At 36.6% G+C, this 16,731-nt stretch overlaps 1 protein-coding gene across 1 annotated transcript in view; it reads right to left on the bottom strand.

Annotated features, from left to right (window-relative positions):
• Positions 1 to 16,731, bottom strand: part of ANXA10 (annexin A10) — a 51,527-nt gene that overhangs the window by 31,116 nt on the left and 3,680 nt on the right. The window contains exons 3-4 of the mRNA XM_007524538.1: positions 13,705 to 13,786; positions 9,726 to 9,820 (exon numbers count right to left, since the gene is read on the bottom strand). Of these exons, the coding sequence (XP_007524600.1) occupies positions 9,726 to 9,820; positions 13,705 to 13,786 (177 nt within the window). The remainder of the gene's footprint in view (positions 1 to 9,725; positions 9,821 to 13,704; positions 13,787 to 16,731) is intronic.

Here is a 16,731-nt window from a genome sequence, read left to right as displayed (position 1 = left end):
CTTGTTACCCCTAGAATATACAGTGGATAGTAGATTTGCATAACTGGCTATTCCTGCTATCCTTTCTTTCTTTTCTCTTTCTTCACTGGGAATTGGTTACTATTTTTCATGGACTGGAGAAATTGTTTGGCTAACTGGTAACAATTAAACTACTTCAATACTTGCTTCAGTTGCTACTGTAATTCCTGAGGTTGGTGAGTGCAATTGTCATAAAGGTATTTAGTACAGTGTTACTTGTACTCAAGACACAACAACTGAGTAACAACAGAGCATAAAAAAAAAGAAACACATAAATAAAAAAAATGGGTAGATCAAAAACAAATAAAACTGCTACTCCAATGAATGAAGACAAGAGCCCAGAAGAAACTACAAATCAGCCAGAAAAAACCATAGATAAGAAAAGTATGGAAGCAATAATAAACTTATTAATCACAGAAATGAAAACAACATTGGAGGAAAGGAATGGCAGTATTAGGGAAACAACAGTTGAGACCCCCAAGGAAAATACTGATTATCTTGAGGCAATTAGAGAACTGAAAGCTGAAATAGCTGTAATGAAGAAAGAAGCTGAGGCAAGGGAAAGCAGACTAACAGAAATAAAAAACAGAATTAGTCAGACAGGATGAGTTAGAGAAAACGAAGAAAGAGGTGAAAGAGCTTAAAAAGAGATTGAGAGACACTGAAAACAATAACAGAAACATATGGGATGATCTCAAAAGAAGTAACATTGGTATAATTGGCCTGCCAGAGGAAGAAAGAGAGGAAGGGGAAGCAAACATGCTAGAGGAAATAATAGAAGAAAACTTCCCAGACCTGAATAACAGAAAGGATATCAAGATTCAAGAGGCCCAGAGAGTACCAAACAGAATCAACCCAGACCTGAAGACACCAAGACACGTCATAGTCACAATGAGAAGAAGTAAGGATAAAGAAAGGATCCTAAAGGCCGCAAGAGAGAAACAAAAAGTCACATACAAGGGAAAACCCATAAGATTATCTGCAGACTTCTCCACTCAAACTCTAAAAGCCAGAAGGGAGTGGCAAGATATCTATCGAGCCCTGAATGAAAAAGGGTTTCAACCAAGGATGATATATCCTGCTAGATTTTCATTCAAACTAGATGGAGGGATCAAAACCTTCTTAGATAAACAACAGTTAAAGGAGGCAACGATTACCAAGCCGGCTCTGAAAGAGGTTCTAAAAGACCTCTTATAAACAAGAACATCGCTATAATACTTGCAATATATCAGAGCAAACAAATTTTTTTTGAACAATGGCACTAGAATACATTAAATCCATAATATCAATAAATGTCAATGGCTTAAACTCACCCATCAAAAGGCACAGGATGGGGGGATGGATCAGAAAACATAACCCAACCATATGCTGCTTGCAAGAATCCCATCTGTCACAACAAGATAAAGACAGACTTAAAGTGAAAGGATGGAAAACTATCATACAGGCTAACGGACCACAAAAAAGGACAGGAACAGCCATTCTCATCTCAGACATGATATATTTTAAATTAAATAAAGTAATAAAAGATAGGCAAGGACATTACATAATGATTTGAGGATCAATCAGCCAAGAAGACTTAACAATTATTGACATCTATGCACCCAACGAGGGACCATCTAAACACATTAAGCACCTACTGAAAGAATTTCAAAAATACATCAATAGTAATACAATAATAGTGGGAGACTTCAATACCCCACTCTCACATTTAGACAGATCAACAAAGCAGAGAACCAATAAAGACACAAGAGAATTAAATGAAGACATCGACAGACTAGACCTCTTGGACATTTTCAGACTCCTCCACCCCAAAAAACTGGAATGCACCTTCTTTTCAAATCCACATAACACATACTCAAGGATAGACCACATGTTAGGCCACAAAGACAGCATCAATAAATTCAAGAGCATTGAAATCATCCCAAGTATCTTCTCAGACCACAGTGGAGTAAAACTAACAATTAACAACAAACAGAAAATTATTAAAAGACACAGAATTTGGAAACTAAACAACATGCTCCTTAAGAAACACTGGGTCAGAGACTCACTCAAGCAGGAAATTCAAATGTTCCTGGAAACTAATGAAAATGAAGACACAACCTATCAAAATATTTGGAACACAGCTAAAGCAGTACTGAGAGGGAAACTTATAGCCATACAATCACATATTAAACACCAAGAAGAAGCTCAAATGAACGACCTTACTGCGCACCTCAAGGACTTAGAGGAAGAGGAACAAAGGAACCCTAAAGCAACCAGAAGGACAGTAATCACTAAAGTTCGAGCAGAAATAAAAAACATCGAAAATAAAAGAACCATACAAAAGATCAATGAAGCCAAATGTTGGTTCTTTGAAAGATTAAACAAAATTGACAAACCCCTAACCAGACTCACTAAACAAAAAAGAGAGAAGACTCAAATTAATAGAATTGTGAACGATGGAGGAGATAGCACAACTGACACCACAGAAATCCAGAGAATCCTGCGAAACTTCTATAAAGAACTATATGCCACCAAGCTAGAGAATCTGGAAGAAATGGAACAATTCCTAGAAACCTATGCCCTTCCAAAACTGAACCAAGAAGAACTACAAAATCTAAATGCACCAATCACAGACAAAGAAATTGAAACCGTTATTAAGAATCTACCCCAAAACAAAAGTCCTGGACCAGATGGCTTCACAGACGAATTCTACAAAACTTTCAGGAAACAGTTAATACCCATACTTCTTAAGCTATTCCATAAGATTGAAGAAACAGGAATACTCCCTTCCACCTTCTATGAAGCCAACATCACCCTGATACCAAAAGCTGATAGGGACAGAACAAAAAAGGAAAACTATAGACCAATATCTCCGATGAACATAGATGCCAAAATATTAAACAATATCTTGGCCAACCAGATACAGCAACATATCAAAAAGATTATTCAACACGACCAAGTGGGATTCATCCCAGGAACGCAAGGCTAGTTCAACATCCGTAAGTCAATCAATGTCATTCACCACATCAATAAAAGCAAAGCCAAAAACCACATGATTATCTCAATAGATGCAGAGAAAGCCTTCGACAAGATCCAACACCTGTTCATGCTCAAAACTCTACGAAAAATGGGAATAGATAGGAAATTCCTCAAGATAGTCTATATATAGTCTATATATAGCAAACCTACAGCCAACATCATACTCAATGGACAGAAGCTGAAAGCATTCCCCCTCAGATCGGGGACTAGACAGGGCTGTCCACTGTCACCGTTACTCTTCAATATAGTATTGGAAGTTCTTGCCATAGCAACCAGGCAAGAGAAAGAAATGAAAGGAATACAGACTGGAAGGGAAGAAGTTAAGCTCTCACTACTTGCAGATAATATGATAGTATACATAGAAAAACCTAAAGAATCCAGCAGAAAAGTACTGGAAGTTATTAGGCAATATAGCAAGGTAGCAGGCTACAAAATCAATGTACAAAAATCAGTGGCATTTCTTTATGCAAACACTAAATCTGAAGAAGAAGACATCCAGAAATCACTCCCATTTACTGTTTCAGCAAAATCAATCAATTACCTAGGAATAAAGTTGACCAAAGAAGTGAAAGACTTGTATGCTGAAAACTATGAGTCACTACTCAAGGAAATAGAAACTGATACCAAGAAATGGAAAGATATCCCATGCTCATGGATTGAAAGAATAAATATCATCAAAATTAATATTCTCCCCAGAGCCATATACAAATTTAATGCAATACCCATCAAAGTACCACCAAGTTTCTTTAAGAGAATAGAACAAACACTACAACAATTTATGTGGAACATGAAAACACCTAGAATTGCCAAAACCATCTTAAGGAAAAGAAACAGAAATGGAGGCATCACACTCCCAGACCTTAAACTATATTATAAAGCCATCATCATCAAAACAGCATGGTACTGGAACAAAAATAGGCACACAGACCAGTGGAACAGAATTGAAAACCCAGAAATAAATCCCAACACCCTTGGACATCTAATCTTTGATAAGGGGGCCCAACGGATTAAATGGAAAAAGGAGGCTCTCTTCAATAAATGCTGCTGGGAAAACTGGGTTGTAACATGCAGAAGAATGAAATTGAACCAGAAACAAAAATCAACTCCAAATGGATCAAAGACCTAGATGTCAGACCAGAAACAATCAAATACTTAGAGGAAAACATTGGTAAAATACTTTCCCACCTATACCTCAAGGACATCTTTGATGAATCAAACCCAATTGCAAGGAAGACTGAAGCAGAAACAAAGCAATGGGACTACATCAAATTGAAAAGCTTCTGCACATCCAAAGAAACTATTAAACAAACAGACCTCTCACAGAATGTGAGAAGATCTTCACATGCCATACATCAGACAAGAAACTAATCACCAAAATATATAAAGAGCTCAGCAAACTTAGCACCAAAAAAGCAAATGACCCATCCAAAAATGGGCAGAGGATATGAACAAAACATTCACCTCAGAGGAGATCCAAAAGGCTAACAAACATATGGAAAACTGCTCTAGGTCACTGATTGTCAGAGAAATGCAAATTAAGACAACACTAAGATACCACCTCACTCCTGTAAGAATGGCATACATCAAAAAGGACAGCAGCAACAAATGCTGGAGAGGATGTGGGGAGAGAGGAACCCTTTACATTGCTGGTGGGAATGTCAATTGGTCCATCCTCTGTGGAGAGCAGTCTGGAAAATTCTCAGAAGGCTAGACATGGACCTTCCATATGATCCAGTAATACCCCAAGGACTCCATAACACCCAACCAAAAAGAGGTGTGTACTCCTATGTTCATAGCAGCACAATTCATAATAGCTAAAACCTGGAAGCAACCCAGGTGCCCAACAACAGATGAGTGGCTGAGAAAGCTGTGGTATATATACACAATGGAATATTATGCAGCTATCAAGAACAATGAACCCACCTTCTCTGACCCATCTTGGACAGAGCTAGAAGGAATTATGTTAAGTGAGCTAAGTCAGAAAGATAAAGATGAGTATGGGATGATCCCACTTATCAACAGAAGTTGACTAAGAAGATCTGAAAGGGAAACTAAAAGCAGGACCTGATCAAATTGTAAGTAGGGCACCAAAGTAATAACCCTGTGGTGAGGGGTAGACATGCAGCTTCCTGGGCCAGTGGGGGGTGGGAGTGGGTGGGAGGGATGGGTCACATAGTCTTTTGGTGGTGGGAATGGTGTTTATGTACACTCCTAGCAAAATGTAGACATATAAATCACTAGTTAATTAATATGAGGGGGAAAATCAGTTGTATGTCTCATTTTCTCAAAACACAAACTGAATCTTTTTAATATATAGGCTGTGTATTTGATATGCGGACCCTCTCCAAAGCAGATTAAAGTAGATTAGGAGCATCCAATAGCACAGCTATATACAAGATACTGGGTACTGTACAGCAAACCATAACAAAGGGACTTTTCAAAGTTAACACAATTAACAAATAATGTGATGATAATATTAACTATCGATTGTCTTTTTGAACCCTAAGACAGCAGGAACCTCACATCTCCACTATAGAGCCCCTACTTCCCCCAGTCCTGGAACCCTTGTATAGGGCCCACTTTCCCGTATGCGTCTCCCAATCCATACCAAATAATATTGCATCCACCGATCACAACCTAACAAACACAACGATTGCCACCTCAACATGCTTCACCTCAGAATGTGTCCAGAGACTTCACGTGTGGAATGACAACCCTTCAGCTTCATTACTCAGGTGAGATCTTTCCTTTTATAGTACACTCTTATTCCATCCCAGGTGGATCCCTTTCTAACAAAGTCCCATAACCTAGAAATACACCAGTTTCTGTGAGAGAGAGCTTATGGTCACACATATCCATAAACTACTGCAAAATATATACCTGAAAGCAGAAGTACACTAGAGTTTGCAGTGAATACCTCCCTAACACTTCCTCTCCACTATTCCAAGCTTTGGATCCATGATTGCTCAACAATTTGTTTGGCTTCGTATGTTAACTCTCTTTTCAATCACCAGGTTCCAGATGCCACCAGGATGCTGGCCAGGCTTCCCTGGATTGAAGACCCCACCAATGTGTCCTGGAGTTCAGCTTCGCCAGAGACACACCCTACTAGGGAAAGAGAGATGCAGACTGGGAGTATGGACTGACCAGTCAACGCCCATGTTTAGCGGGGAAGCAATTACAGAAGCCCGACCTTCTTCTGCAACCCTCAACGACCCTGGGTCCATGCTCCCAGAGGGATAGAGAATGGGAAAGCTATCAGGGGTGGGGTTGGGTTATGGAGATTGGGTGGTGGGAATTGTGTGGAGTTGTACCCCTCCTACCTTATGGCTTTGTTCATTAATCCTTTCTTAAATAAAAAATTTAAAAAAAAGAAATTCAGCATTGTTTTCTCTAATATAAAAAGTTAAATTATAAGTACTTAAGGAGCATGGCAAAACCATACTTTACTGGTCGCTTATGAAATAATTCTGTCAAATTTTATTTTTGTTAGTAATAAGTAAAGGTGTCAATAATTAGCATAAAGTAAAGCTCTAAAATCTGCACATAATAGTAAAGGTAATAGGAGATATATCTTGGAAATACTGTGATAGTAAACAGTGGGGCAGGTGCAGAAAACCTAGTTGCAAGTCTGATGATTAAATTGGGGGCAACCAGAATAGGAAAGGAAGTGGCTGTGAAGACAGCATAGTGGTTATGCAAGAGTCTTATGCATGAGGCTTTGTGGCCCCAGATTCAATCTCCAGCATCACTATAAACCAGAGCTGAGCAAGTGCTCTGATTTTTCTTTCTCTCTCACTCTCTCATTATAATAAAATAAATAAAACATTTTTAATAGTAAAATTTAGGCAAATATCTATATATTTATTTTAATTACATAGTAGATAACAAAGGGGTTACTTTGTGTTTTTTTTTCCATTTTGATTGTTTCTCCAAGGCTTCACCTCTCTAAACTGACCTTTTCAGAGATAGAAGACATAGGAAGAGAGGCAGACAGAGGAGAAGAAAGACAGGACATCACTGAAGCCAAACTAATTCTGGTATGCTAAATCTGGTATCAAACCTGGGTTACATTGATGGTAAAGCAGGGACCCTCCTATGTAAACTAGTTCACTGCTTCCCCCTACCACTACCCTTTTTCATTTTAAAATAAAAAAGAAGCAAGCAGAATATAACTCCTTAGATTCATATATCTCATAAATGAAGTGCTGCTTTGATGTTGGATGCTGGCTAAGTTTGGAAGCCGCTAGTCCAGGTTCTGTGGTGATTGTGACATGTAAGAAACATTTTCAGAAGTAGTCAAAGTGCAACTGACTGCCTTAGGATATGCAGTTATCTGTTACATTGTCATTTAACTAGCATGAATTAAAATTGTCATGTCAGACAAACACTTGTGTTGTGTACTAGGGATGAGTTAGATCATTCCAATTTTCAAGGATTTAGATACAAGTAAAGAGACATGAACTAGCTCATTAATGTGTCTTTAGATATGAAAGTATGCAAAGGATGCAGTGGAAACAAAAGTACACTGGGCACAGTTTGGTGAGTAATGTTGTACATTCATTGTCTGGAAAGTTAAGTTAGATTTACAGCTTGTGGAATGAAAAATCAAGGTATTGATGGTAAATGAAATTCTATGATTACTGGTGACAGCAGACCAATAATATTAATTATTAGTACACTATTTTTTCTATTTTATTACTAATATTTTACTACTATTCTATTACTTCATTAATAGTTGAGCATAAAGATGGCCAACAGTCACATGAAAAAATGTTGATCATCAGTTATTTATTGATCATCAAACCCCTGATGATTAGATAGTAATCTCACACCTGTAAGAATGTTCTAGGGGGCTGGGTGGTGGCGTACCTGGTTAAGTACACATAGTAATAAAGGTAAGGACCCATGCAAAGATCTGGGTTCAAGTCTCTGGCTCCCTACTTGCAGGGGGGAAGCTTTGCAAGCAAGCAGAGAATAGGGTGTCTTGTCTCTCCCTCTCTATTTCCCTCTTCCCCTCAATTTCTCTCTGTCCTATCAAATAAAATGGAAAAATGGCCTCCAGGAGCAGTGGATTCAGATTTGTAGTGCTGGCACTGAGCCCCTGGGGGCTTAGGGGTGGGAGAGAAAGAAGATTTATGCCACAAAAGCCTGAAACAAGTGTTGGTGATGATACAAGAGAAAATCTTGTAGACAAATAAAGAAGTGGTATATATACACAATAGGATACTACTCAGCTATAGGAAAGATGAAATCTTGCCATTTGTGACTACATAAGTGAAAACTGAAGGAATTCTGCAAAGTGAAATGTCAGAAAGAGAACCACAGATATAATTTCAATGGTTATGTGGAAGATAAAGAAATGAAGCAAACAAAACAAAAGCATCTCCCTAGTGTCCTGACAACAGAACTGTGGTTATCAAGAAAGGAGTGGTTAGGAGATAAATGGGACAGTTTGGGAGGGTGTATTGGATGTTAGAAAGGGTTGTTAAGTTTTTGTTGGTGAGTGTGATGTAGTATACATTTGTGGAGTTATGAAACTATATTCCTAAATTAAGTAATCAGTGCTACCTCAAATGAAATGCATATGTATAAAATAAGAAAATATTTAAAATGCTGAAAATGACCTCTCTTACATCAGTGTATGTCTCAAAGCATTATTTGATATGAATACCACTATAATTTTTATAGTTTTTACATTTTCTTCCAAAAGAAATCTGGCACTTGTGTCACGGGAACATAGTTTTCTTCGGCGAAAGAAAAACAAAATGGTTTCCTCTTATGGCCTAAATCAGCTTGGTTTACTAGAAAGATTGATTTTGTGTGTGTGTGTGTGTGTTATTAATTTATTCTAAAAATAGAAGGCTATCTTTTATTTCAGATATTTTAAGTGTTCAAACACTGAAGTCTAGAGCTGGAGTAAATTTATATGAACTGACTCCGTATAGAAAGGTTTATAATAGTGTTTCATTAATAATACTTAGTTGACAAAGTAATTGCTATTTCAAGCCCTTTTGGTCTGAAGAGTTTTTGTTCTGAATCTGTGGCTTAAGTGCATAACAAAAGAAAAGAATCTTTAATGGAACTTGCTTTGAAATTAGAATGTGATTACTTTAAAGCACTGTGGCTAGTTTTATTGCCTTAAACTATTTTTAAACTGCCATTCTTTTTAATGGTCTCTATAACTGCATGCTGTGAGGAGAAAAGCTAGCACTGAATGCACTATGGTTGACTTAGGTGAGGACCTGTGGAGAACTGCAGGAAGAAAAAAAATCTTACTTTTTTGACCTAGTGATCATTAGTTCTTTCTCTCCCTTCCCTAAAGCTCCACACAGGGAAGTTTCCAGAGTCATATTTTTAGCCTAATTGGACTAACTGGCAGGACAAGGCTAACAGAACTTTTCATTTTAGAAAGCTGGGTGATTTTTGAGTGAGTGCTGGTGGAGTCTCTTTCTCTGTGAATATGAACATATTTTTAACATAGATATATTTGATGACACATCTTTTTTTTACTTCTTGAACTATGTTAGAAGCATATAAACTTTTTTCAACATATTTTTACAATAAGCCTGAACTCTGATTTGTATGACCAAAAAAAAAAAAAACCCAACAATATCTGTTCTTTGAGACTGTTGTCATTTCTTCGACATTTGCCTTAGATAAAAGTCAAGATGAGGAGACCTTACCCGGCCATACATGCTCTGGTATGCTTCAGCAATCATCAGCCTTTGTGCATTGCAGCGCTGAGTTAGAATGTCAATCAGCATGTCTTTATCACATCCTGAAAAACAGTAGTATTTAATGACTGGGAAAGTTGCTACTCTGTATTTAAGAAGATCCCATAATCTAAGGATCAGATCCAATATGCAGACAATATTACTTTATAATACTAAGTAATTTTAAATAAAATTGGAAGTCACATAGCAGTACTTGATGAAACCTAGACTCTTCCTACCTCTCATTCTGGTATAATAAAAATGCAGAATAAAGTTTTTTTTAATTTATTTTCCCTTTTGTTGCCCTTGTTGTTTTTCATTGTTGTTGTAGTTATTGTTGTTGTTATTGATGTCGTCACTGTTGGATAGGACAGAGAGGATGGGAAGACAGAGGGAGAGAGAAAGATAGACACCTGCAGACCTGCGTCACCACCTGTGAATTGATGCCTCTGCAGGTGGGGAGCGGAGGCTTGAACCTGGATCTTTACGCGGGTCCTTGCGCTTTGCGCCAAGTGCGCTTAACCCACTGCACTACCGCCTGACTCCCCAGAGTAAAGTTTTTATCCAGCCACCTTTCCTGTTGGACCCAGAATAATCTTTTTTTTTTGTTTTAAATTTAATTAGTATTTTAATGGGAATAGTATCTCTTATTTTAGAGGTATGTCTACAGTGATCATACAGTAAGACAAAATTGACTGTTGTAGCTTAGAATTTCTGGAAGAAGACAAGGCAATTCAAAGGGAAGTTATGAAAGTCTAAGGTATAGGGACCTTTTGATTGGTGGTCTAAACTTCTCATGGTTACATAGGAAATGCTCCCTCTCACACATAGCAGACAATGTGTGTGTAGTGCAGTCTCTCTACTTCCTTAGATACCAGCTCATACAAACCAATTGATAGAGCAGTTTTGCTAACATTCAGTTTAAATCTAGCTATGTGTAGTCAGTGACAGAGATGACCTTATCATTCCCCCTGACTCTACTGAAATTTAGAAAGATTTCTTCCTTACTCTAGACCCCCAATTTCCCTTTTCTGAGAACATTTCTTTGGAAATCTTTCAATTATAAGTCAAAGTTACTTCTTTGACAAGTAAATATTCTTCCAGCTTCTGGATAATTTCACAAGGAAGAATCATCTTTCTCAAGGGCTAGGAAACAATCCCTTTGAAAATGTAACTTGTCTTAAAAAAAAAAGAACGTCTTTCTTCTTCTCTCTGTGTGAGAGTTTGTACCTAACTTCTGTAGTGCCAGTTAGCAAACATAGATCAAATCACTTAACCACCAACATTCTTTAGTGTTTCTCCATGATCACACGATAGTGCTTAAAAACTCTCTTGTGGGATCACTCAATTGATCACTTATGTTACAATGCACATGCATGGGGGAAGAAGTTTCACAAGTGGTGAAGCAGTGCTGCAGGTGTCTCTTTCTTTCTATACCCTCCACCCCAATTTACCTCTATCCTATATAAAATAATAAAATAGGGGCCGGGTGGTGGTGCACCTAGTTGAGTGTACATGTTACAATGTACAAGGACCCCAGATTTGAGCCCCCAGTCCCCACCTGCAGGGGGAATGCTTTGCAAGTGGTAAAGCAGTGCTGCAGGTGTCTCGCTCCCTCTCTTCCTCTCTATCATCCCCTTCCCTCTCAATTTCTGCCTGTCTCTATTCAATAAATAAAATAAAGATAATAAATAAAATAAAATTGCTACCTATTCCTCTTCTGAGAATACATCTAAAGGAAACAAATACACCTATCTGAAGAGATCTGTGTATACCTTTGTTCATAGCAGCATAATTTGTAATAATCAAAAAAATAAAACCCCATATGCAGAAGGACAGATGAGTGACTAAGACAGTTATGGTATATGTACACAGTGCACTACTGCTCAGCTGTGAAATAAAAGTCATGAAGTAATATCCTTTGCCTCGTCTTGGATGGAGCTTGAAGGAATATTAAGTGAGATAAATCAAAATGAAAAGGATAAATACTGAGTGATCTCATTTTTAGGTTGAACTTAAGAAATAAGGTCAGAAAAGGAAAACACAAAAGGAAATTTGAACTGGTTTTGATGTATTGCATCAAAGCAAAAGACTCTAATGAGGGAGGGCTGAGAGGCTTTGGGGTCCTGGTACATAGTAGTATAAAAGGACCTAAAATATAGACACCTATCACAGGGAGATAAGAGATTGTACCCAGGTGTCAACAACTGTATTGCAATCCATTTAATTGTATTGTAACCCATTAGCCCCCCAAAAGTTAAATTTAAAAAATCCATAGAGCTACTATTTAAATGTTGTGTACTTCTTAAGAAATCAAAATTAAAACCATACATGACTTAGCATATCTATTGAGTATATTTCTCTAGTAGAAATGAACTAGCTATCATATAGATTCTGTTTTTTCCTATTCATTGCAACTTCAGTTGAGTGAACAATGAAGATGTCAAATGGACACACACAGAAACATAGATGCACAAGGAGTGCATGATAAATACAGACTATCAAAGGATGAAAGAAATCCTGTTAAAGGCAATACAGATGAATCTTAAGGGCATTGTTTTAAAGTAAGTTAGGTAGTAAAAGATGAATACTCTTGAGAGCACTTAAAAGTAAAGTCTAGGGAATTGGGCGGTAGCGCGGGTTAAGCGCATGCGGTGCAAAGCACAAGGACCCGCTCAAGGATCCGGATTGGAGCCCCTGTCTCCCCTCCTGCAGGGGAGAAGCTTCACAGGTGGTGAAGCAAGTCTGCTGGTGTCTATCTTTCTCTCTCCCTCTCTGTCTTCTCCTCCTGTCTCCATTTCTCTCTGTCCTATCTAACAACAACATAAATAACAACAATAAAAACCACAACAATTAAAAACAAGGGCAACAAAAGGGAAAATAAATAAATATTTTTTTTAAAAGTAAAGTCTGAAAAGGTTGAACTCATAGAAATGGATAATCTCTGGAGCATGAGGCAATGGATATACAATGGTCAAAGGGTAAAAACTTTGAGTAATAAGAGAAATAAATTTAGGGACTCTAATATGGCTACAGATAGCAGTAATGTAAAATTGAAAGATGCTAATGAGTATTTATTAATTACTTTTCTCATCATAAATGCAACAATGACAACAAAAACAAAACATTCTTTGAGGTAAAAGATGTGTTAAATATCTTAGTGTTAGTCATTTCACAGTGTCTATAAACATATAAACCACCAGTTATGTACCTTAAATATGCACAATGTTACATATCAACTTTATCTCAGCAAAGGAAGGGAACAACAGCCAAGGAAAACATTAGCAATTGCTTTCCTAGAAGATACTTTGCTAGGTTTATCAGAATGGATAGATTTCGAAAGCAGTTTAGTTGTTTTCTTGTTCTGGCATGCTATAGTAAACACTCTGTAATCAAAAACAAAATGGGAAATTCTCTTGCCTTTACATATTAACAAGCAAAAACTTTCAATTGTAAAAAAAAAACTGTGTTCTGACTCTTTAATTAAATGACAAGAAAGTTAAAACTGGAGTAAAGATTTTTTTTTTTTGGTGACTAGTTTGTTCAACCCTATATATACTTTAAAAAGCAGTGAATCTTTTTGTCATCTCTTTCTAATGATTATTTATATTTCAAAAGGCATGAAAACATTTCAGATTCCTAAAGTTTACTTTAGAAAGCACATTAAAATCTTGTATTGCATTTTTAGAAGTCCTTCTATTGAATAAAGCTGGAGTTAGAGTGTATATGTGTTCTAATGACAACCTTCTCATTAAAGGTTAAGTATTTGCATTCTTGTGAAAGGCTTTGCATGTTTGTGAAAACTTTTATGTATCAATATTTGCCTTTCTATCATAGAAGTCTTAAGTAAGATATGTTTTACTTAAGAAGACTATAGCTATTTATACCCATAGTATAGTCTTACAACAAGGTAAAATGAATAAATTACAATTAAAATGAGAGGCATTACCAAATCCTTGGAGTGCTCCCCCCAGCATTTGGGCATCCATTGTGGGATTGAAATTGGGAGCTGGAACGATGGTTCCTTGTACCTGTTGAGAAGAGTGAATGTGAGAACAATTAGGCTAAATTACATGAATTATTCTGAGGCATACACATAGACAATCTCTTTAAAGAAATATTTATTCCCTTTTGTTTCCCTTGTTGTTTTATTGTTGTAGTTATTATTGTTGTTATTGATGTTGTTGTTAGATAGAATAGAGAGAAATGGAGAGAGGAGGGAAGACAGAGAGGGAGAGAGAGAGACACCTGCAGACTTGCTTCACCGCTTGTGAAGTGACTCCCCTGCAGGTGCGGGGCCAGAGGCTCAAACCAGGACCCTTGTGCTGGTCCTTGTGCTTTGAGCCACTTGGCGTTTAACCCGCTGCACTACCACCTGACTCCCAAGACAATCTTTTTAAATAAATGTTTTTTATATTAAGTACACAGAGAAAATTTGGTTGAGTTTTTTTGTTTATTTATTTTCTAGGTTGGCATCTATTACACACCTAGGAAATAGATACTAGCATCTATAGTAGGAAATATAAGATTAGTATTGCATCAAGGCAAAGGACTTTGGGGAAGGAGAACAGGGAGAGAGAGGGGTGAGGAAATGGAGGGGACCTTTCAGGTTCTGGTGCAGAATGATGGGCCTAATTTGGAGTGAGAGTGTTTTGCAGACGACTGTCTTAGTGAGATGAGAAAATTGGATCCATGTGCCAACAGTGTTACTGTAAACCACTAATGTCCCAATTTAAAAAAAACAAAAGGAAAAGGTTTTAAAAATCTTAATAGACTATAATTATTTTTTCTAGAACTGGAAAATTTTATAGATATTCAAAAGAACTATATTGAGGGTATTTGTATTATTTTAATGAACTATAATACTTTGCCACCATGGATTTTATCTGGAGTCTTAATATAGAAAATTGAAATACTTGAATTTAGATTTGGAATTTCTTAAAATGTAGGTAATATAGACAATGAAGAGATTTTTTTTTTTAGCTAAAGTTTGCAGCTGCAAAAAAAATACATAAAAAATACTCTCTGGAAATAATACATAAAAAATACTCTCTGGTTTTCTATTTAAATTATTTCTCTTTAAGGAAGTAAAGTGGCAGAACATTTAAACTAGGATTGATTCCACAGTCAATTGTTTCACAAAGAACCAGCCAGGACCAGGCACCAAACCATCACATTCAAAATAAGGGCACTATCAAACAAAGGTGTTTATTTATTTATTTATTTTTTTGTAATTATATATTTGTCCCTGTTTGCAAGGTATACCACATATATTTTCTGATTTTTTTTTTCTGTGGTGAGACTTTTAAAAAATCTTTATTTAGTGATGGTGTCACTTATGTTTAGTGATGTCAAACATACTTTGAGATTTTTCAGTGAATTAGCTGGTTTTATATATAACTAACGATGATTAAGCAGTGTATTTTTCTGCATCCCACAATGACCTTGGGTCCATACTCCCAGAGGGTTAAAGAATAGTAAAGCTATCAGGGGAGGGGATGGGATACAGAACTATGGTGATGGGAACTGTGTGGAGTTGTACTCCTCTTATCCTATGGTTTTGTCAGTGTTTCCTTTTTATAAAAAAAAAAAAAAAAGAGAGAGAGAGAGACAAATAAGAGTCAGTTTGGATGGGTAGAGAAATATCTCAGATTTACAACATAGGACTGCAGGCCTGAAGCCCCAATGATTCCTAACACCGCCATATACCAGACCTGCATAATGCTCTGATACCTATCTATCACTCTCATAACTCTCTCTTAAAAATAAACATTTATAAATTAATTTAAATTTTAAAAAGTTAGCTTAAAAGAGACATGTGGGTGGTCAGGGAAGTGGTGCAGTGGTTAAAGCATTAGACTCTCAAGCATGAGGCCCTCTGTTCAATGTCCGGCAGCTGATGAACCAGACTGTGGTCTGGTTCTTTCTCTCCTCCTATCTTTCCTATTAATAAATAAATAAAATCTTTTTAAAAAAAGACAGGTGGGGAGGAAAATACTTCTAGTTGTTGGCAAAAATTCTGCCAACCATGTGTTTAGGAAAATGGGAAAACAGAAAGTTCGACCATTAACTTGCATGAAAAACAAGCTAGAGGGAGGAGTGGCACTTTTTTTTCAAATGGCCACTATATGACTTAAGTCGATATATATCCAGTTTAAAGTATTTCTTTTTTATATTATTGTTGTTGTTATTGATGTTGTCATTATTAGATAGGACAGAGAGAAATGGAGAGAAGAGGGGAAGACAGAGAGGGGGAGAGAAAGATAGACACCTACAGACCTGCTTCACAGTCTTTGAAGCGACTCCCTTGCAGGTGGGGACCCGGGGGCAAAGTGTTTCTAATATATTAAAGGAAGAAAATGCAACAATCTAATTTAAATTCCAATAGTAACATCTTTTAGTATAAAGAAAAGACAAGCAAACAAAAATACAGGTAATATGGGTAACTAAGAAATGCAGGAGAGGCAGAATGAACACCTGAATTGAGGCAAGTAGAGATTCTCAATACATACACACTGCTTGGATAACTGAATGTAATATAATCTAATTTATTTTAAGTTAAATCTATAGTAGGAACATACTTTTAAACTTCTGTGAGTGTCACAGACTTTATTGAGATGTCGCTTCAGGTATTTCTCAGTATTGACATCTTTAAAAGCCATGTCCTTTTTAATGCTCAAAACCATTTATAGTCTTAAGAGAAAATTGGAAATTTTGAATAAAAAGATACTTTTCAATGTGATATGAAAATGTATATATGCTAAAATTCTTTTTGTTGTTTTGAAAGTGGCCAGATTTATAAAGAGTGTCACTTGTCTGGGGCAAAATAAATTCTAATGCCTGTCATTTCAATTTGAATTGTTACCATAATGTAATCAAAATATAATCTTTACTTTTAGTCGCTTGTGAATTTAGGTTTTGACAGTGGACTAAAAAATACTGACTTTTTAAAAGACAGAATAAATTACCACATAAA

This window comes from Erinaceus europaeus, chromosome 2, assembly GCF_950295315.1.
Source record: "Erinaceus europaeus chromosome 2, mEriEur2.1, whole genome shotgun sequence".
NCBI lineage: Eukaryota > Metazoa > Chordata > Mammalia > Eulipotyphla > Erinaceidae > Erinaceus > Erinaceus europaeus.
Note: the sequence above shows the minus strand (reverse complement) of the source record. Positions and strands in the feature narration are given on the sequence as shown.